Below are 21,127 nucleotides of genomic sequence, written 5' to 3'. Positions count from 1 at the left end.
AATTTATAACAAATGGACAAAACCTGCGGCCACGTAACCACAGATCGAAAAGCTTCGCTCTCACGTGATGGAACGCAAAACGCAATTACGACCAGCGGACTCATCTCAAAATCTACCGCTGCAAAGTTATAACGCGGGCTTCAAGTGGATCTGGCAGCCCAAGAATGAAACTCGTGAGGTCTGTTATACCTGTGGCCAAAGGTAAGTCTGTAGTAAAAGGGTTCACATTCGTCATTAACATTCTTCACTCCGCATGACCGATCACTCAGTTCAAACGAGTGCGGCGGTTCTAAAACTCACACGCTGAAAATAACAGAATTCAGACTCAAAAGTAATTTAAAGCGCTGAAAAACAACCCTGGAATTTCCTTCTGAGCTTTGGCCCTAGAAAGGAAATCGGTTAATTAATCATACCCGTCCCGAAATTGAGAGCGTGTTGAGACGTGCGGTACAAAATAGTAGAACGCAAACCTAATTTTGTGTTGGTTTGAATTGCGGTCGTTTCCCAGGTCCGTTTCGCCCAGAACCGTTTCAACTCAAAGTGGTTTCGTCCCGACTCAAAGTCCGGTCTCGACCTTCCCCCTCCCCCCCCCCCCCCCAAAAAGGTCGATTCGCCCCGACCAAAAGGTAGTTCGCCTGAAGTTTTACTAACGCAAATTAGGGACTAGCTGGTGCCTGAATGTGTTCCATTTTCTATATTTCCTTCTTTAATATACCTGTCGAGGTGGTAACCGGTCGTTTCGCCAATGTATCACTGGTTCGCCAACGACCAATTCGCCAACGTATGAAGTCAATTCGCCAGTGTCCTGGATCAGTTCGTATATGACAGTTAGCCAACATCCACAATGCTTTCCGGAAAAGTTCTGAAATGTACTTACAAATTACCAGAGGAGTAAAATGTCATCGGCCTTTGTAAGATGACATGGGTGTTAATAGGTTGTTAGTGCCGTTTGAAAATGTTCGTTTCACTCTACCCAATCTCTCTTCCACCCCCACCCCCCCCCCCCGACCGAGGGAAAGAAAGAAAGATTGGGTAAAATCTTTCTTTCTCTCTTTTGTAAAATCATCAACGGCTTTTAGCCCTGAAGAGTTTGAATCGTCTGGCTCCAAGCGAATAGGAAAAGTTACTCGTCTGGCAGGTACGGAATAAACAAGACGAAGGACTTTTCTGGAAGTCTAAGGACAAACCGTCCGCACAAATAATGATTTAGAGGGCTGGCATAACGGCCTTAACAGCTGCGGCGTGGGAAGAGTGCATATTCCGTTCCACATCCTGATTCAGCACCTCCACAGTGAAGCCAAACTATTCACAATACAAGTAAGACTGGTCTCTGTTTGTAAGCTACAACGAATTCAAAGGCAAACGTACCGTCGCTCTCAAACTAAGAATTTTCGAGCTATGAGATGATTACGCATCCAAAGCTATATCAGCAGAGCAATTAATGATAATGATAATGATAATGATATTTATAAAGGGGGCGGTCATACATAAAGTGGTTTCCAGAACGGCCCTGTAAAGAATGTTACAACCTAATAAGTAACTAACAAATTAACATATAATAAAATCAAAATATAATACAATTAAAGCATACCTTCCAATTTCTTTTTGAAAAGTAATTTCTGATAACACCAAAATAGGTTTAGTTTCCTGTATTTCAGGACTTAGAAGGTTAAAATCGAAAGCTGCTTCATATGTAATTTTCTGTTTTGCCCAGTTAGTTTTGGGAGCAAGAAGGTGCAGACTCATGCGCTAGCGGTTACTGTGATGGTGGGTGACATTATTTTGTCTAAAATTAACACAAGGACAAAAGAAACTATTTAAGTCTTCTTAAACATGGATTAAACATGTCTTAAACTCAAGTTTAGTCGATTTAAGTTGATGTTTAAGACACTTAAACCTAGGTTTAATTTTCACTTGAACATAGCTTATACCACCTTAAGGTTAAACCTTAATGTCGGTTTAAGGTGACATTAAATGTGTTTAAACCAACACATTCGTTTAAGTTACATTTAATAGAACTTAAACTTGACTGAAACGTTCTTTTTAAGTAGTGTTTAATCGTAGTAAAAGAAACTTATTCGTAAGCGCTGTTTTTAATGCTCTATTAACGATGGCAATTAAACTTGTCTGAAACTCATTTTCAAGCGCTGCTTAATTGATGTAAACAGAATTTACTCAATTCAGTCTGTTCTTTGTTGTCATGTTTATGGAAATTCTGGCTCAAAATTTGCCTCTTCATTTTCTTTTTTTAATTAATAATAATGATAATATTGGATGATAATTTGTTGTAATCAACTCAGCTGTTTTCGTGATTACAATTGTTTGTAGAAACACCAACCCAGTTATTTACTGAAATACCACCCATGTTTGTACACAATAACAGTTTTTTCTTTTTCAAGTGTCTTTTATTCACAGCATATGATCATGATGATTAAATTCCAAATGCAAGAAATAATCTTATGTCAAATACCATGTGTGTATAACTTTTACATAAGAAAACTCTCCTATCTTCTAACCATTGATCACAGGTTACCAAGAAATAATATGCAATGTTTGCTTTCTTGAATAGAATGAAAGCATACTTCTTGTAGGCTTAAATTAATAGAACTACTCTTAACTTTCTATAAAATAAAATGCCAAAATACACTCAGATTAAAGAGTGCAATGTCTGTAGTGTTAACCTCTATGGGTTGGGCTTACACCTGAGGGGAGGGGCCATTATTGGCTTATTAGAAGTTTATGTCCCACTCTCCCCTTCCTTAACTGAAACTGAACTTGTCTATGATTAAAATATAAGCTTAAGTAGGTGATAGTAATTCTAGTAATTATATTATTCTTAAGTGCTCAGTGTGAGAATGGCGTGAGGCTTTTTGATATGCCTTGGTCTCTTTTTCACTACTCAAGGCACAAGCACTTAGGCAAAGTCAAATGAATTTGAAACACAAAATTCAACTCTCCAATAAGGAAGCTAACACTTCCCTGTTTCACAAAGTAAAATAAAACTTTGAGTGTCTCACTGTCACAATTTTATTTTGCAACCAAAGCAAGCAGAAGTTATTCAAATGATGATCTGGGGTAGCCAGTGCTTGTAACCTTGCAGATATTTCATTTTGTAGGGGAAGGAAGGGTACACACAGTCAAGAGTGACATAAACTACACTGATAATATCATGGTTGACAAGTCACTCTTTAATTTTGCATGAAATTTCAGTCTTTACTTATAATCACATGTGAAATGTTAAAATTTCCATGGCAATGTCTGGCGTGAAACTTCTCAATATTATAAACATGTCAAAAATCCATGATTGCAAAAAGTGTAATTTGTCACCCATGATATTAATAGGTAATCAAATGGTATACAATTATTTCACTTGCATTTTGTCAAAATTCCAATTATAAGAGTTTTGAATACTGGCTTAAATACTGATGTATTTTTAATGGACTTTTAATTCAAATTTAAGCCTGCCAAATACGGGCGTATTTTTAAGCTACGTTTAATGTTCTTAAACACGACTTAAATATTTCGTTGGATTTAATGCTTGTTTAATATTGCTGAAATGCCACTTAAATTTAGCATTTCCCCTAGTGTAAAATCAAAGTCGATGATTTTATGAAGGTATCTAAAAATAAGAAGAGGGTGGCAAAGGAGGCGGGGGGGGGGGGGTACCAATCACGCATCAAGCTGGATTGTTCTATTAAATCACACATGACGTATAATTTTTTTCATCCATTACGGCCGTCTAAACTTTATCACGTAGTCTTCTGGATCCATTTAAACAAACTACCTGCCTCATTCAGTCTACGAGAATGACTTTTCGACCTTTATAATAATATTCTCGGATGTGCTACAGTAGGCGTTTGTCATGCCACAGGATTAAATTCCCAGAAAGAGACTTACTGCAAAGGTTATTCAGTAGGAATAATTCAACATACTTCCTTTTAATATTCGGTAAATTGTTTCATTTAACCAAAATCTTGCACAGAGTTCCCGTTTCTGCAAGGAATATCATCGAAATATCTAGAATACTGAAGGTAAGTGAAAGAGTTATAACTTGTTGTTTACAAGTTATTCGAAGCGGAACCACAGACTATAGATATTTTTTCGCTCGCTTAATTCAGTGGCCAAAACCTATTGAAATATAAGCTTTTTCTCTTCCAAGGGTTCCATCTGATCAGACAACATAAAAAGTTCGATTTAATACTGAGCAATTTTTAGTCAAACTTCATCACAAAGTCATTCGGTTTTGCTCCGCTTGATTACAGCAGAATAAAGAACTCGCTCGCTATATATAAATATAAGAGCTAACAGCTTTCAGAAAAAAATCTATTAGCGTTCTATCACGAATGCCGTTCTCTTATTGGCTACCATACTCATTCTCTATTCTGTTGCAGATAGTGAGTAGCCTAGCAGTGTACATGTGCGGTTGTTAACAAATGGCGGCCGAGCGCATCTTTGCTTTTTCCAAGTGTCTGTGAAGAGGATTAATTGAATAGTCTTAAACGACTAGTAGATTTATAGTAAAAACAATTAGATTATTCACTCTCGATCACTATCGCGTGATAGCACAGTTGACTCGCGCGATAAAAATATCGCGTTCATAGTCTAATTTTAGAAGTCTTTGTTATGCATAAAGTTTTGACAATTGCAGGTATTGTGAAACGCCATTAACATCGTGTTGCAGGGTAAAAGACAGCTTTGTCTATTACGCCAAGAAAAGGGCATCAAGGACCAGAAAAATCTTGTCACGACTGAACACAAGAGATAATGATCCTGATCATATTTTCTTGCTGAGTAACAGTTACAAAAATTGTATACACGTAAGGACTTGTTTAATTATTATATTATAAAAAGCTCTCTGCGTTATATTTAGAATACTCGAACAATAAAAATATTTTAATGGCATCCAATTTGCATTTATAAGTACTGTTTCGTCTTCCATGTCCCTTGGTGGTTTGTGGATAAAAGTCTTGCTGCGCTGAGGTGGATTAGTTCTAGATCTTTCATCAAATAATCTGAGCAAGAGCCCCACACAGCCATACCTTGATTTAGCGCAATTAAGGGTGAGCAGATTATACTGAAGCCATTTTGCAACAGTTTTTGAGTCTACATTCAGATCTCGTTGTCCTGGGCTGTTTTAGCAGACTAGTAAATTAGGCTGTCATCAGCATGGATGATGATTTCGCAGTGTCCGAGACTCTTTTTGGGACGCTGTGGAAGGTCGTTGACGCAAATGATGAACAGCAGTGGTCCAAATATGCTACCTTGGGGTACTCCAACTGAGATAGGCTTAGGACACGAGAGACAATTCCTAGTGGAGACGACCTGTTTACGAGCAGAGAGATAGGACGTAAACCAATCCATGGAGTTGTTATCCAAACCTAGAGATGTTAGTTTCTTGAGCAAAAGTTGATGGTCGACAGTGTCAAATGCCTTGCTGAGGTCAAGGAACACGGCACCATGCAGTAACGAGCCCGTTATCCATATTATCTACAATGTTCTCAGTCAGATGAGCAAGGGCCACTTCAGTTGATAGGTTTGGGCTAAAACCAAATTACTTAAAGCTTGTAACTGTTGTAAATAGGTTTAGGCTAGGTCAGCTTGGGTTCCGTTTAAAAAATGGGTTCGTTTCGGTTCCGTCGGAAATTCGTTTCTCGACGCGACTGTTGTAACGCAATTAGGATAATAGGTTGTAATAGAATTTAAATTGTGCAATAGGTAAAGAAGTGTTATTCAATGAACCAGGGAGTTACACTCTGACGATGGGGTTCATTGTCTCTCTGCCCCGGATCAATTACAAGATTCTAGCTACTCTTGGTAAGCCGGAAACTTGTTAGTGGGGATTACGTGTCCATCGACGAAAAGGAGAACGCAGTCCTAATGCAGACAGAATTGAGATTTTATGGGACAACCGGCCGATCTTGGACGTAAACTTGGCATCCCCGAGTCTGTTTTGGTTTCTCAATCGATCGTTTTTCTCGTTTTTGGTTATGATTCTGGGCCGTGTAAACACCAACGTGGCCAGCTTCGTCGGGATGCGAGATGACCTGTTTTTGTTACATGACTAGGACAATTGTTCATTATGTTCACGATCGCGACTTTGAATCGCCTTGGCTTTGGGATGTAATTATAAACCGTGAACAACTATATATCATTCGCTGTATCACAGTGATTCAGTGTGGCGACAAATGATTCAGTCTGCGTCCAGTCGAATATTGTTTGGAAAAGTACTCTGAAGCCTGAATCTATAAGATTAAGCCTGAACCAAGGTACAGCAATGTAAATGCTGTCGATTTTTATTCATCAGCGGAAATGTTCGAATCAGTCGCACCACAGGAGTCCAAACTCACGATTCGAGGAATCGATTAAATATTTATGATTTATGGACGCGTATCGAGTGAGTCGTGACTGCCTAAAGTGCGTGGTGTTGTGTTACACTTCAGGCCATTGAAAATTTGAGCGCTCTACAAGGCATTGTATGGTGTTTTAAATAACGAAGGATAAATCGCGCAACGAAATAAAATGTTACTTTTATAAAATAAAATAAAGAAAATATACTCACCTTTCCTGGTCCCTGTTGTCACTTTGGCCTATTGCATAGTTTTTGGAGGATCTGAGGTGTTTGTAGCAGCCCTCTAAAGACAGAAGGCTGCTACAAACGCCTCAATCCCCCCCAAAAAACAACTGGCGCCTTCACTCGTCTCCTCATCGTTCCGGACGTGCTGTACTCTCTCGACCCACCGCCCCGTTTCCATTCCCGCTCTCGCTCCCCCCACGCGGGCATGTCAGCCAACCGACGGTCGTAACGACGCAGCGACTGCGTCATTACTCGCGCCTTCAGTCGTTTCCTCATCGTTCCTTGATGTCCTCCACTCGCTCGACCCTCCGCCGCTCCCGTTCCCGCTCTCGCTCACCCCCACACGGACGTGTCTGCTGACCGACAGTCGTAACGACGTAACGCCGGCGTCGTTCCTGGCGCCTTCAGTCGTTTCCCCATCGTTCCTCGACGTGCTTCATTCGCTTGAACCACCGCCACTCTCGTTCCCGCTTTCGCTTGCGCCCACGCAGGCGTCTCCACTGTCCGATCGTCTTCACTCGCTTTTCTCTTGTTTCATTTCTCTCGTTCAATTTTGCTTTTCCAGTTCGCTGCTTGTTTCTTCACTACCGCTTCGTTCGGGCGTTCTTCATCTGTTTGTCAAGTCACAACCTCAAGCCCCGTCCCCCTTCCACACGGCCGCCTGCGGCTCCACCGCTACTCACACCAGCAGTAGTCTTACCGATCACCCCTCCTCCGCCTTCCGTCCGTATCTCCTCTCCGGTTTCGAGCGAGTCTTCGCAAGTGGTTTCCAACCCTCTCGCGTAACTGGTCTCCAGGCTACGTCAAGTCCGCCCGACTGAACCGTGGTGTTGTTGACCAGTTATTCACCAGGATATTTCTGCTCTGGAGAGTCGCCGGTCCCTTGCCTTTATCCTACTTTGCCAGCCCGCTAGACCGTATCCCATTTGGCGTCATTCCGAAAAAAGGCCGTTCCTGGAAGCGGCGGTTGATTGTGGACTCGTCAAACCCCAGGGGGTCAACGACGGTATTTATGGTGACCCCTTCTCCCTATTAACGTAATCGATTTTATCGCGCAGGTGGGCCGTGAGACTCTGCTCACCAAAGGTGACATCCGCGACGCCTATCCTGGAGGAATCATCCTTACGTCGATCTGGCTCTTCCTTAAGTTTGCGCTCGGTACACCTTCAAATCATATGTTTGCCGAAATTTTGGCACTGGATCACCTTCCACAACCATGGCATCCGCTCAACTGGAGAACTAGAGTCTCTTCTTAGCCACTTCCATCACGCTGCAAATGTGGTCCACGTACCCAGGCCGCCACTCGCTTTGTCGTTTAACCGGTAGGCATTCTCAGTCCCGGGCATTCACCTCAGCCACGAACCTAATGCTGATTTACTCTGTTGGTCAATCCCCCTCAGTGATTGGATTATTCCCAGCTTCTCTATCTCTCCTCGCTGGTTGAACCTGTTCGACCCACAGGTGTCTACCGATGCTACCGTGGCGGCCGGTTCTGGTGCGTATTTTGATGGCCATTTTGGCTCACCGACCGCTGGCTTCCCGAGAAACTGTCTTCAAGGAACTTCCTCTTCTTATCCTAGCCACGCACTTATGGAACCATCAATGTTATAGCCTCTTGGTCCAGTTCCTTTGCGACCACCGTGGCGTACCCGACACTATCGCCATCGGATTTTGCTCCGACGGGGAGCTCGGGGATCTCTTGCGCAGCTTGTTCTTCGCAGCAGCTCGTCGCTACTTTTTGGTATCCGCTATGCACGTTCCCGGGCACCCTAACTCCATCGCTGATGCTCTCTCTCGTTCATCGGGGGAGAGGTGCCGTACGTTGGCCCGCCTCTCTCCCCTGGCTTCCAGTGCCTCTGCTAGAGGAGCTTAACTCACTTTCCTCCATCAGAGTGTGAATCTTTACTGTCTGCCTGGCTCCGTCCATTCGCCCTCCACTACGCCGATTTACTGAGTTTTATGTCGCACACAGCTTTCACCACACCTCTCGTTCCCCCCTTCCCATTTCCGAGTTAATGCTGGGAGTGCTCGCCTCGTTGCACACCTGGCCCCACCAGTCTCCCATCGCACCGTGAAGAGCTGCTTGTGCGCCGTTTGATCACTGCATACTGGCTCCCACTGGTCGCTACCCTTCGCCTTGAGCACGTGTTTTGTGGTATCAGACGTGCCCAGCCTCTCAAGGGCCCCGTCCGTCTTCCGCGCATGCCCATTACTCAGTATCTTACGGTGCTGAATCGCTCTCCGATGAACCTCGCCGACTCTGTCAAATGCTACGTTCTGGGCGGCCTCCTGTTCGGCTTGGTTTGGCATCTTGCACTTGAGCGATTTTTACCTCTCAACCGTCCGGCTTCGACCCAGCAGAGCATCTCTCTCTCAACGCTGTGGCCGTCAACTAGCAACTCCTTCCATCTGCCGAGCTGCTCTCCGTCAAGGCCTACTAGATCGATCCTTTCTGCACCCCCGTGCTCTGTCCGGCACCCAGCCTTTCCCACTTCCTCCATCGCCGTGGCAGCCTTCCCGGCCCCGCGTCCGTCTTCTTGGGTGGTACCGCACTCCTTAGTCGCCATGTAACTGAACGCCTCCGCGGCATCCTCGTGTCGGCTGGAGTCGACGGGGACTTTTAAACAACAGTTTTTCAGATCGTTGCAGCCACTTCTTGGAGCGCCGTCGGCGTTTCAGACTCGATAATTAGAATTCTAGGCCGCCGGCCCAGCGAATCCTACGTCTTACGCGCGTACCCTTAAAATTACTCTTCGCCAGGTAGCTTCGTAGTTAGCCTTGTCACCTTAGTTCGCGCTGGTGTGTCCATTTGACTGCAATTACAGTCATTCATATTTTACCCTCGCGTCCGCTTAATCTTCCGCTCACCCGCTCGTTATTCGCCGGGGAGTGCAAAGTGTCAGGTACCAGGTCTTGTACCCCTCGCGCTGCTTGGAGCCTTCCTCTCCTCCAGCTCGTAAGTTTTGTTTCGGTTTCCATAGCAACCGTCCAAACACCGATCCCTTAGTTGGTTACCTGCCTTCGCTTCGGGCCACTCCAATGGTGCCTTGTCCCTTTGCATTCCAGCCACACCCCACCTCCGTTCGTTGCTTAGCGGAACAGACCTTAATTGGTGTCTACCTTTGATTGACAGAAGTTAAGCCTAAGCCTCCACGTAGCGTAGCCTCTCTCGCATGCGAGAATCTGCCTTCGCGCGCCGCTGTCATGCTAACGCGTACCTTTTGCAGCTTGCTCCGTGCAAGTTGTTTGTTTAGTCTTTCCCAACCTCCCTTTTCATTCCCCCAGTCCTTCATCTCCCTGCTTTCCCCTTTTCCCTTCTCCAGTAGCTTCGGCCAGTGTGACTAAGCAAAGTGCCTCGCTATGGCGTCGGGTTCCATAGCAACCGTCCAAGCACCGATCCCTCAGTCGGGTCCCCGCCTTCTATTTGGGGCCACTCCACTGAGGCCTTGTCCTTTTGCATTCCAGCCACATGCCACCTCCGTTTGTTGCGCAGCGGAACAGATGTTGATGACGTAGGCCGGGCTATGAAGTATTTCGAGAGATGGCACGTCGAAAGATGTCGCTTAAGCACGTAACACTGAAAGTGGACATAAACGGTGTTTTTTAAAATTGTGGGATGTTGTGTAATGAGATTGCGTAATAACGTATGGAGATTATGGTGATATTTTCTTCACTATAATCATTTACCCAGCGCGCAAAAAAAAAATCACAAAACTTTTATTAAACATCTCGAAAAACCCTCTGAATATCCTTAAGTTTTATCCAAAAAGTACACCGATTTTGAATCATTCGGGCTAAAATTACCGGTATGGTAGAGGTCATGGGTTCGAATCCCGTTCAGGCCTGAATTTTTTCAGGCTTTAATTTCACTGCTTAAGTTGTGGGTATAACTGTGATGATCAATCATGTCTTCATATCTTTCTCCACAGTTTAAATATATGATCTTTGATGTATTCATTTTCATCTTTTAAATATCTCGGAAACTTTAAATATCTCGGTATGTTTAGAAAGACCTACATTTAATTTGGGTCTACAGAAAACGTCAGTCGACCAAAGGCTTTATTTCTTTCTAGCAGCCATGATTTAGTTGGACCCCTCTAGTTGGAACTCTCTTGTTTCGAATTCCCTGTTATTTCGAATTCAAAATATTTCCCTTAGATTTACCCTTCAGTCATTTGTTATTGGCTATTTCGAACTGTTTTCCATTTCATCTGAGAGTTCGAAAGAGCAAGGTTCAACTGTATATTAGTGAATGATATCATTTGTCTTGACTGAAGTTAAATGCCTCACTTGCATGGTTTGTTCTGTTCTCAGGGACTGCCCTTGCAGAATATTCCAAACGATGAACACCCACAAAGAAATATTTTCTGTAGAGGGTAAGAGACAAATGGATTTTTCTCGTAGATAGCTACGATCTATGATGTGTAATGGCCTTTTTCATATTGCAGATGCACTGAGCTGTCCAGAAACTAGACATTCCCTCTCTCAGAAGGTGTTTTGTTTTGACAGCTCCCCCCCCCCCTGGTTTTTTTGAATTTCCAATAACCTTCTTTGGGGTGGGTATAAATATAAACTGGATGTCAAATGCACTGTCCGACTTTAGACAAAACATAGGCACGCAAGGCGTGCAAGAGTTATTTTTTGTGTGACGTCTCGGAGCTGTTTACTGTAACGATTTGGTTAATTTGCCAAGTTTTTTTGGTTGCGATGTACAGCAAGAAAGAAACTGGGAATTTATGATGTACATACGATGTTACATCGGTAATGGTAAGATAGCTAAATAGTAAGCCATAAAATGTTTGACTGAACAAACTACAGTAATCTGACACGTCCCCAGATTAATGTAGATACCATCTTATTTTTTTTCTTTGTAGACTACGAGTAGTCCCCCTTTCGCTTAGTCCGTCGTTCGTGACGCGAAAGAAAACCGCGAGAAAAACAATGGTCGCGCGAAATCCTGGGGGCGAGAAGAACGGGCGCGCAAGATCCTGGGGGCGAGAGGAACGGCCGCGCGAGATCCTGGGGGCGAGAAGAACTCCTTTCGCGTTCTTCTCGCCACCAGGATCTAGCCGGCCGTTCTTCTCGCCCCCAGGATTTCGCGCGGCCAGTTTTTCCTCGCGGTTTTCTTTCGCGTCACGCACGATGGACTAAGCGAAAGAGGGACTACTCGTAATCTATTTTCTTTGATTCGTTCTTTGATAAAACCCACACTGTGATTGGTGTGACACATGCACATGCATAACTCCCTCACTCACAGATCACATAGTCCTTCCAACCCCCAAGAGGAATTTTTGCTCAAAAATACTCAAGTTGAGAGACCTTTTCGCATTTTATACGAGTCGTAAGTTTACCGTTTTTAAACACAACACAACACAACAACACTATTTCACCGAAAATAGAAAGAAAGAGAAAAAAACCTCTCTGAAACATTGAAAGTCTGATTTAATTAAATTGCACTTTAACTTGGTGCCACGCAGAACATTTGAGCAGTTTTCATGCGTTTTACCTTTAAAAGTATCGGACTGAAAAGAATGTCATAAAATGCCCATCAAATAAAAATAAACTGCTACTGCAGAGACGTAAAAACCGTCCAGAAATGAAAGCTTTTTTTTTTTTTTAATATCCTGGGAACAATAGCCGATAACTTGTCAGCTCTAATTGAATTTACTCCCATATAAAAAACAAAAGTGTTAAGTTACATTTGTAACTAAAGATAACAAACATCTCGTGGGAAAAAGTGGTGATGATTCGTCAGCTCTAATTGAATTTACTCCCTTGTGAAAAACAGGAGTGTCAAATTACCCTTTGTAACTAAAAAATAAAAATATCTCGTTATATTTGCATGCAACAAAAACAAAACAATCGTCACCTGCACTTACTATTGTAAACGTTAGAACTGTTTCAAATCTAAATAGTCTCGTCTCCTCTAAAACATGTCCTAAGAACTAGAAGCAAGGATTTGTGACCTCTAACTGAATTTACTCCTTGTGAAAAACAAAAGTATCAAGTTACCTTTGTAACTAAAAATAAAAATATCTCGTTGCATTTGCATACTATTAAATCACGACCTGTTTCAAACCTCAAGGCTCATCTCGTTCGTAACTTAAATCCTCAGCCTAACCCACTGAAAATGTCTAAGTAAGCCCAATATATGAATAATTCCTCTTCTTTTATAGAAGAAGAAATATGGCCGCTCTAAACTGTGTCGGGATCAAATCTTCTCACATCCCATTTACCTTTACAACAAGAAATTTGATTGGCTGTTTATAGTAGATCCAATCTGATTGGTGTGACGTACATACATCTCTCACTCACTCATCCATTGACCCGTCCATAACATACTCGACGCGCCGACTAAGAGGTATTTTTTTTACAAAAAAAATAACTCAAAAACAAGTGTTAAGTTACCATTTGTAACTACAAATAGCAATATCTTGTTCTGTTTGTTCAAACAATTCATGAGAACAAGTGGTGACGATTCGTCAGCTCTAACTGAATTTACTCCCTTGTGAAAAACAAAAGTGTCAAGTTACCATTTGTAACTAAAAATAGCAAACATCTCGTGGGAACAAGTGGTGACGATTTTTCAGCTCTAATTGAATTTACTCCTTGTGAAAAACAAAAGTATCAAGTTACCCTTTGTTACTAAAAATAAAAATATCTTGTGCCATTTGCATACTACTAACTCTTGAACTGTTCAAAACTCAAGACTCACCTCCTCCATAACTAGCCACCATTACACTGAACATTATGCACTCTAAAACAACCCAAAGTATGTATCTAACTGTCACACTCCGCTCCAAACCGGACTAAAAATCACAAACCGGCAACATACACGTCAGTCTTTATTTTTCAATTACCAGAGTCCTTATGTTTAATACAATAAAACGCCCAAGACTTCATATACCTCACTAAAGTTATCATGAACGAAAACAATTTCCTTTTTCTCCTACTGCAATTCGTGCTGGCTATTAACGCGAAAAAGCGGAAACCCTGATAACATTGAAGAGAAAAGATTTAGTTTCATTGCAAACGTATCTTCTCATTCCAGTGGTAAACAAGAACCGTTATAATTGTAAAATCGTCACAGAATAATATCTTTTTGTTCTGTTCACCAAATTAATTGTAGTCTCTTCGCTTTTCACAGTGAAACTTGTCAATGGATGCTGACATTGACTACACGCAAGGAACACTTACTACGAACTCTGCAGCAATATTTAGGTTTCAATACAACATGCAAACGATTTGAACCTGGTCGCAACCTCATCAAATTTCCAGTAGTGCATTCCGCTCCCCTAAAATACAATTGTTGTGTGAAGGTGAATTAATCAACATGACACGAGCGTGGGACGAAGAAAAATTCTGAGTCCCCGACAGGAATCGAACCCATGACCTCCCGAACACCGGGCTGGCGCTCTATCCACTGAGCTACGAGAACTCATGGAGAGCAAGGTCATTTAACTGAGTTCATATATGATAGGTGTCCTGCCTACTGCTAGGATCAACGCTATCGAATTCATCGTGAGTAGTGATAAGTTAAGAAAGATGGTGAATTTTAAGCTCGGTAATGAAATGTGAAGGTGAATTAATCAACATGACACTAGCGTGGGACAAAGAAAAATTCTGAGTCCCCGACAGGAATCGAACCCATGACCTCCCGAACACCGGGCGGGCGCTCTATCCACTGAGCTACGAGAACTCATGGAAAGCAAGGTCATTTAACTGAGTTCATATATGATTCTTAAACCTAATAGCAGAGCGGCTAAGACTCATTTAATTGAAAACTTTATCTAATGGGAAAAGCTCATCCTTCATTGCATGCTCTTAGTTATATGCCCAACACTATGTTTCTTTGACTGATTATCCAATTGCAAATGTCTATCAAACTCGCCCACAAAATCCTCGCCTCAGAAGATGTCGAAATAAGCCCAATACATGAATAATTCCTCCTCTTTTATAGAAGAATAAATATGGCCGTTCTGAACTGTATCAGGATCAAATCTCCTCATATACTATTTACCTTCACAACAAGGAATTTGATTGGCTGTTTATAGTAGATCCAATCTGATTGGTGTGACATACATACATCTCTCACTCACTCACTCACCCATTGACCCTTAACATACTCGACGCGCCGACTAAGAGGTATTTTTTTTACAAAAAAATAACTCAATTATGCGTCGATTGTTAATTTCTGTTTATGTGTCTAGTGTAAGAACGGGACACAAAAACAGACGGACTGAGTTAAGCTTTTGGTTCATCTTCATGCAAGACACACAGTCCCTCTCTCCACCCAGTCACACTCAGGGGCCCGTCTCTCGAAAGCCCCGGAAGCGTCATATGAATGGGAATGTAAGCTCACTAGGTATGGAGGGATCCTTAGATTCAGTGTAAAGTTTAGTATTCATGAATCCTATTCAGTTAAAACGAAACATATATCACTTAGTGAGTATAAGGGGAATGCCTTATTATTGCCATTAGCCCCAGCCACTTAATTATTGCTATGTGCGAACTCACTTAGCAACAACAAACAACAACAGCAAAACGTTATTTTACCCCAGAGTCAAAAGAGAGGAATAATTTACAATGTTATATCAAAGCAAAAATTAAAGGGGCTCTGACTACCCGAAATAACCCTGAGCGTTAAAAAGGCAAGGCAGCCAGTTAATCAAATATACTTTTCGTCAGTCAATTCATCTTTAGAATTCGAAAAGGTCTGGTACCTGCAAGGCTCATCAATACTAGTCCCTCAGAGAATGCTAGTGTCAACTTGTGCGAAGGGCAAGAAGTTGCGGGGAGGGGGGGAGGGGGAGGAGGAGGTGGCACTAGCTCTTACACCTTTATCATCAGCCTACAACATAAATTTCAAGTAACAAGAGTAAAGAATTTGAAATTGTAACTTGAACATAAACTTTATTTAGAGTCCTTGGATTCACAAGGCTACATTTACTTCATTTAGGGTAGTTTAGTTTGGCAGGGGTGTTCGTTACGTGACTTACCCAGGCCCAAATTGCAACCCTAACCCTAATTCTAACCCTAACCCTAACCCCAACAACTTAACCCTAACCCTAGCCCAAACGCCTAAGCCCTGCAACCCTAGTCAAAACACTGCTTTAGGTTAAGTAAACCTCTAGCTTTCACTCATGGTGCCATAAGTTCTGGTCACGTGACCTCTACGGTTCTCCTTAAGGGAAAAGATATGTTTCGGTCAGGGACAGAAAACAAAACAAACATAAACACACACACATTAAAATAAACAAAGTTAACCTAACTAGCGTTTGTCTAAAATTCTAACAAACAGTTTTTTTCATACGGGAAGAGCGATTAACAGATATCTACTAATCTTTGCCTCATAAGGTATTCAGTGTTTTAAGAGGAATCTCGTTTTTCGAATCACTGAGGGGAATGAAAATTGGTTCCAAAGACCGGTCGGTCCAAAGATCGAGGGTAAATTTCATTTAAGTTTTTGCCAAGGAAGCGAAATATTGCTTCGGATAATCGGTAGGTTTAAAAAATAGAGGGTTCGTCAAAATCGTGATTCCACTACCTTTATTTGCATGTGCCAAGTTTTGTCACGTTTAGCGAGCAATTACTGTCTAACATTTTTAGTGCAGAGTGCACTATATGGATGGTTTAGGGGGCTGCTGTTTGCTAAGGCACTAACGCTATAACACTATAACGCTATAACGCTATAACGTACTAACGAAATAAGGTGTGTGGTTTTCCTCTGGCTGAGTAACGAATGAAGCGGTTGGAAGTCTGGGTACAAGTGTGTGGAGGGTTTCAGGTCACGTGGCTTCTACAGCGTTCAGTTTTTGTTTTGCCATCCGCTATTGCCTGACCTGTGTTTTTAGTTCCTTCAATTTTGAGTCTGTGCTCATCGCTTGTTTGCTGTGTTCTCATTTTCTTCCTGTTCTGATGGCAAAGGATAGTTCTCGCACGAGATCTAGAGCTGCTAAACGGTTTGATCCCTACAACAAGAGCTCAAAGAATCGTTCTTCCAGGCGGAGTGGGGAAGATCGCGCATCTGATCGGAGTTCAATTTGCGAGTCGAGTAGGAGTAGTCATGCACGTCCTTCGCCTCCCCGCACCTCTTCAGAACCACCGGACTGGGCGAAGGAGCTTCTTAAGCAGCAGCAAGAAGAATTGAAGAGCTTGTAGAGCGAAATGGCGAGCTTTGAATCTCAGAGTGCTCAGAAACCCTGTACAACAGATCCCGAGTTTCGCTTCGCTGGTAGAAAGAAACAATACCATCTAAACAAGGAGGTATTAGAAAATATTGACGAAGCGCTGGCGACGGCTGTTGGCAAAGAACGTACCTGCTGTTATGGCTTATCACTGAGCTTTTTTGGCTTCTAATGCCTGTTATGGACACCAAGCTGTTTGGCTACCTTAATCCATCTGTTATGGACTCACGTTTTAGGGTGTGTACATGCATGTGGATCTAATCCTCTTTTTATTCAATGAGTGCTTACTGGATTTTTCCCTGCTTTTATGGCATTTGTCATGGTGTACAACCCATGGTGGAGGAGGTCATCTTACCAGCTGATCATGAATTTCGTGCAGATCGTTTTGACCATTCGGAATTGCGACAGCTAGTAAAGGCGTTACGAGCTGTCTTACTTCGAGATCGGGCTGCTCTAACAATCGCGACCTATCTACGCGCGTATAAATCCTGGAGGCTATGGACCGATCGTCATGATGCTGCTCTTTTGCCGGCAGATCCTGTGGTGTTCACGCTGTACATCGTATATACCATTCAACAGACCTGGTCAGTGTCTTTGGTGAGTTCTGCAGTGTACTGTGTCAGCTGGGTTCGTAGAAAGAGTGGTTATCAGGAGCCGAACGAGTATCCGGTAGTGAATCAAGTGGTTGAGCTGCCAGGCGAATTCTTGTTTGACCGGCTGAACTGAAGGAGCCACTGTCTGCTGCTCTGGTGCGGAAAGTGATCAGTCGCCTTGAAAAGGGTAACCTTGGTGACCTCCAGCTGGCAGCCTTGTTTTCCCTAGGTTTCATTGGTTTTCTTCAATGTGGTGCCTTACACCATTTGTCAGCGGAGAGGTTTCATTTTGCTGATTCCCAAGTAGCTATTTTTCTGGAAAAACGGAAGAATGATTAGTTCCGCGAGGGGTCATGGGTTTTTGTAGCCTGTAGTCGGGCTGGACTGGTACGAGTTCCTTTGTTTTGGAAGTCTCACTGTGTAACTTGCGTCCCAGCATAATTTATTCCGTACCATGTGACCGGATCGTGCAAAGGGCCTATTGACGTAATGATTGAATAAAGAAATCGCACTCCTGCACTCTTATATTTCCGTTTGATTAAAGAGTTCGAACTCCACCACCTTGGTTTTCTATGAACAACGAAATCTGGGAATAAGGGACAGTCATGTGATTAAACTGATCGCCAACGACTGGAAGGAATGGGTTAGTTGCGAGCCTTCACTCATTGCAGTTATTATTATTTTTGTTTTCTTAATTTTTTTTGGTTATGTTTTTGTTTTGTTTTGTTTTTTTAATTTTCAGAACTGATACTAGTTTATTTATAATTTTTGAAAAATCAATTTTACATATTTTTCTCATAATATATTATTATAATTCTTCGATTTTCCGAAATGTTCCGGGATGTTCCAGCATGTTCCTTGTTGCTGGTTTTATCGACGCCCGTTGACTGACTTGTCTCTCTAGGTTATTTCTTTATTTAATTTTACATATTTTCTCATAATTATTATAATTTTTTGATGTCCCGGGATGTTCCGGAACGTTCCATCTTCCTGGTTTTATCGACGGCCGCTAAGATTATGTCTAATCAAGATTTTATTTCGAGAGGCGCGGTGGCCTCATGGTTAGTGCGCTCGTCTCCGGATCGAGCGGTCCGGGTTCGAGCCCTGGGGCCCGTTTCTCGAAAGCCCCGGAAACTTTTCGGGTCCGTAAAAACGGAGAGGTGTATACGCCTGAAACTTCTTGTATTAAGGGATCCTGCGGTCGTACTAAGAATACGTGAATTAAACAGCTCTGTAATCACAAGGTTCGGGATTTTGCTATGGCTTTCCGGGTGCAAAAACTTTTCGGGGCCTGCGAGAAACGGGGCCCTGGCCGGGGACATTGTGTTGTGTTCTTGGGCAAGAAACTTTACCCTCACAGTACCTCTCTCCACCCAGGTGTATAAATGGGTACAGGCGAACTTAATGCTGGGGGTAACCTGCGATGGACTAGCATCCCATCCAGGGCGGAGTAGAAATACTCATAGTGGCTTCATGCTACAGAAACCGGGATAAGCTCCGGCCTCATCGGCCACTTGGCTGGTATGCAGACTTGACCTTTTTTAAGATTTTATCCGTTCATATTCTGCAAAGGGGAAAAGGCTTAGTTGACCACCAAGGAGAGAACGGCAGGGTTGAGGACCTGTGTGACTACGGTATCAGAGCGGTAAATTGCACTCTGCACTATCTGAGATTGTCTCGCTACTTTTTTTTTTTTTATTAAATCAATTCTTTATTTTCAGATCACTATAGTTCTGTGGCTAATACGTACGACAGCTTCTACAAGGCAACTTATGAGGCTGTAATTCCAGTCCTGATTGAATACTTAGATCTGAGGCCCCAACACAATGTGGTAGACATCGGTAGTGGATCAGGTTTTATCGCAGAAAGTCTCTGTAAATTGTCGGGGTTAGAGAACCCTGTTTGGTGCGTGGATCCCAGCGTAGAAATGCAAGAACTAGCCCGCAAAAGGAAAGGGGTCTACCCCGTTCAGAAAACGGCGGAAGAATTCTTTTCAGATCCAAAACTCACCCAGTGCTTCGATAGAGTAGTAGCAGTTTTCAGCGTACATCACTTTGCTGACCCGGTTGATGTATACAAGGGCATAATACGCTCTCTTCGCCCTGGTGGGATTTTCCTTCAGCTTATTACAATGAAGGATGGAAATCCAATTTTCAAAAACTCTACAAAGGTTTTCGGCACTTATTTTGATGTGGTAAACGACAGCCAGAAGCTACTCAGAGAAATTGACAGTGCCGACATCCGAATCTCCGAGCACGAGGTCACATTTACGGAGGCGATGACAAAATCCAACTTGTGTGACTCGCTACGAAGGCGTTATTCGAGTGAGTTAAACCATCTAACGGATGAGCAAATCGAGGAGAGAGTAAAACAACTGGAGAAGGAATTAAGCGAATTCAACGAACATGAACCTATCACATACAACCGTTTAGTTAGTGTAACGAAAGTGGAGAAAAAAGGGAAGTAAATACCCCGAACAACTGGAAGGTTTTGTTGACTGAAACTTTTAAAAAGCTCTTTACAACATTTAGTTACATCTAGAAGCTTAAAAACGCAGTTTTCAACCAAGTAAATAGTCAATTCCAGGCGATCTCTTCAACTAATTTTTGCTTTTAATAATTATGGAGCGTCCCGCTTAAGCCTGGTTTTCACTACGACATAATAACAAGCATAAGCGTAAGGTAGCAAGGATGCCCACAACACAAATATAACCACGCATTCGCAAAATGGATAACTGCCTTAACCCTTTGCGGACCAAATGTACACCAAAAAATGCCGTTTTTAACCAGGTTTTTGGCTGCCATGACGCTAAATGGACCTCAGTTTGGCTCAAAAAGCTATTTTTACCAAACAGATAGATTTCCCCAAGATTAAGTACAAAAATGTAGAATATTTTAGTTTGGAGCATGCGCATAAGCCAAAATATGGATTGCCCGTTCCGAACTTTTTTCTTGCCCTTTTCCTTTCCTTTTTCTCGGCCCTTCTACTCTCGCTACCTTTTCCGTTTCATATTCTTTCTGGCTGCCCTAAAAGTTGGGTGTTAATTATGGGAAAAGCCTGGAAATGGGACCTTGATCAATTCTAGGTATAATGGGCCATTTTACGACCATTTTTGCACCAAAACTGATAACGTTTTGCAATTTGCTACGTCAGAACGCCGTCGATATCGGCGATATTGTACAGATAGATCTATCCTAGCTCTACCATCTGCTTATCAAGAATATGTGGCCACATTTAAATTGATGACGTCACAAGTGGTACAAAGAGCACGACCATTAAGTAGCCGTATATGGCTACTTTGGCGTCAAAGGGTTGAGGTGGCTGAACACAGTTTTTGATACCTATGTTTCATTCACCTTTTTCTCTAAAACCCTTGATCTCTCGGTCGCCAAAAGTGGCAGCAAGCAAGTTAACAACACAAACTTTGGTTTTTAGATGGTTAAGATGACGTATGTGCCGTTGCCATGGCAACACGAATAAAAATAAACAGGCCTTCAAAATCGGATTTGTTTATTTGTAGAAAATCTGGTCACTAGATTTTCTTTATAATTTGCATGCAACAAGCTTGTAACGATTCTCACAAGTTAACACCATTTCCTAATAATTTAACAGAGAGATCTTTAATTATCCCTTGTTGAAGGTTTACTGGAATATCTAGAGTTTCCTTTGTTAAAGTTCAATTATTTTCAATACTCCAGTTACTTATTTCCAAAAGTATTTTCGTGCCAAATTTCGTGAAATTCTAATGAGTGGTTCTCCAGAAATAGGCGTAT

At 42.4% G+C, this 21,127-nt stretch overlaps 1 protein-coding gene across 1 annotated transcript; it reads left to right on the top strand.

Annotated features, from left to right (window-relative positions):
- Positions 1-38: 38 nt before the first annotated feature.
- LOC145467409 (ubiquinone/menaquinone biosynthesis C-methyltransferase UbiE-like) lies at positions 39-20,871 on the top strand. The gene is made up of 3 exons (XM_081450966.1): positions 39-201; positions 10,889-10,950; positions 19,076-20,871. The coding sequence occupies exons 1-3, from the start codon at positions 68-70 to the stop codon at positions 19,819-19,821; spliced, it is 942 nt and encodes a 313-aa protein (XP_081307092.1). The 5' UTR covers positions 39-67; the 3' UTR covers positions 19,822-20,871.
- Positions 20,872-21,127: the final 256 nt, after the last annotated feature.

Source organism: Orbicella franksi, chromosome 14, assembly GCF_964199315.1.
Source record: "Orbicella franksi chromosome 14, jaOrbFran1.1, whole genome shotgun sequence".
Taxonomy (NCBI): Eukaryota; Metazoa; Cnidaria; class Anthozoa; order Scleractinia; family Merulinidae; genus Orbicella; species Orbicella franksi.
The sequence above is the reverse complement of the archived record's forward strand: the minus strand, read 5'-3'. Positions and strand labels throughout refer to the sequence as shown.

What these genes read in the sequence shown, in the direction of transcription:
- LOC145467409 (XM_081450966.1), top strand. Translation starts at nt 68, where the DNA reads ATGGAACGCAAAACGCAATTACGACCAGCGGACTCATCTCAAAATCTA. An exon ending in TGTTATACCTGTGGCCAAAG is followed by an intron (nt 202 to 10,888) that starts GTAAGTCTGTAG and finishes TTCTGTTCTCAG; the next exon opens with GGACTGCCCTTGCAGAATAT. An exon ending in AGAAATATTTTCTGTAGAGG is followed by an intron (nt 10,951 to 19,075) that starts GTAAGAGACAAA and finishes CTTTATTTTCAG; the next exon opens with ATCACTATAGTTCTGTGGCT.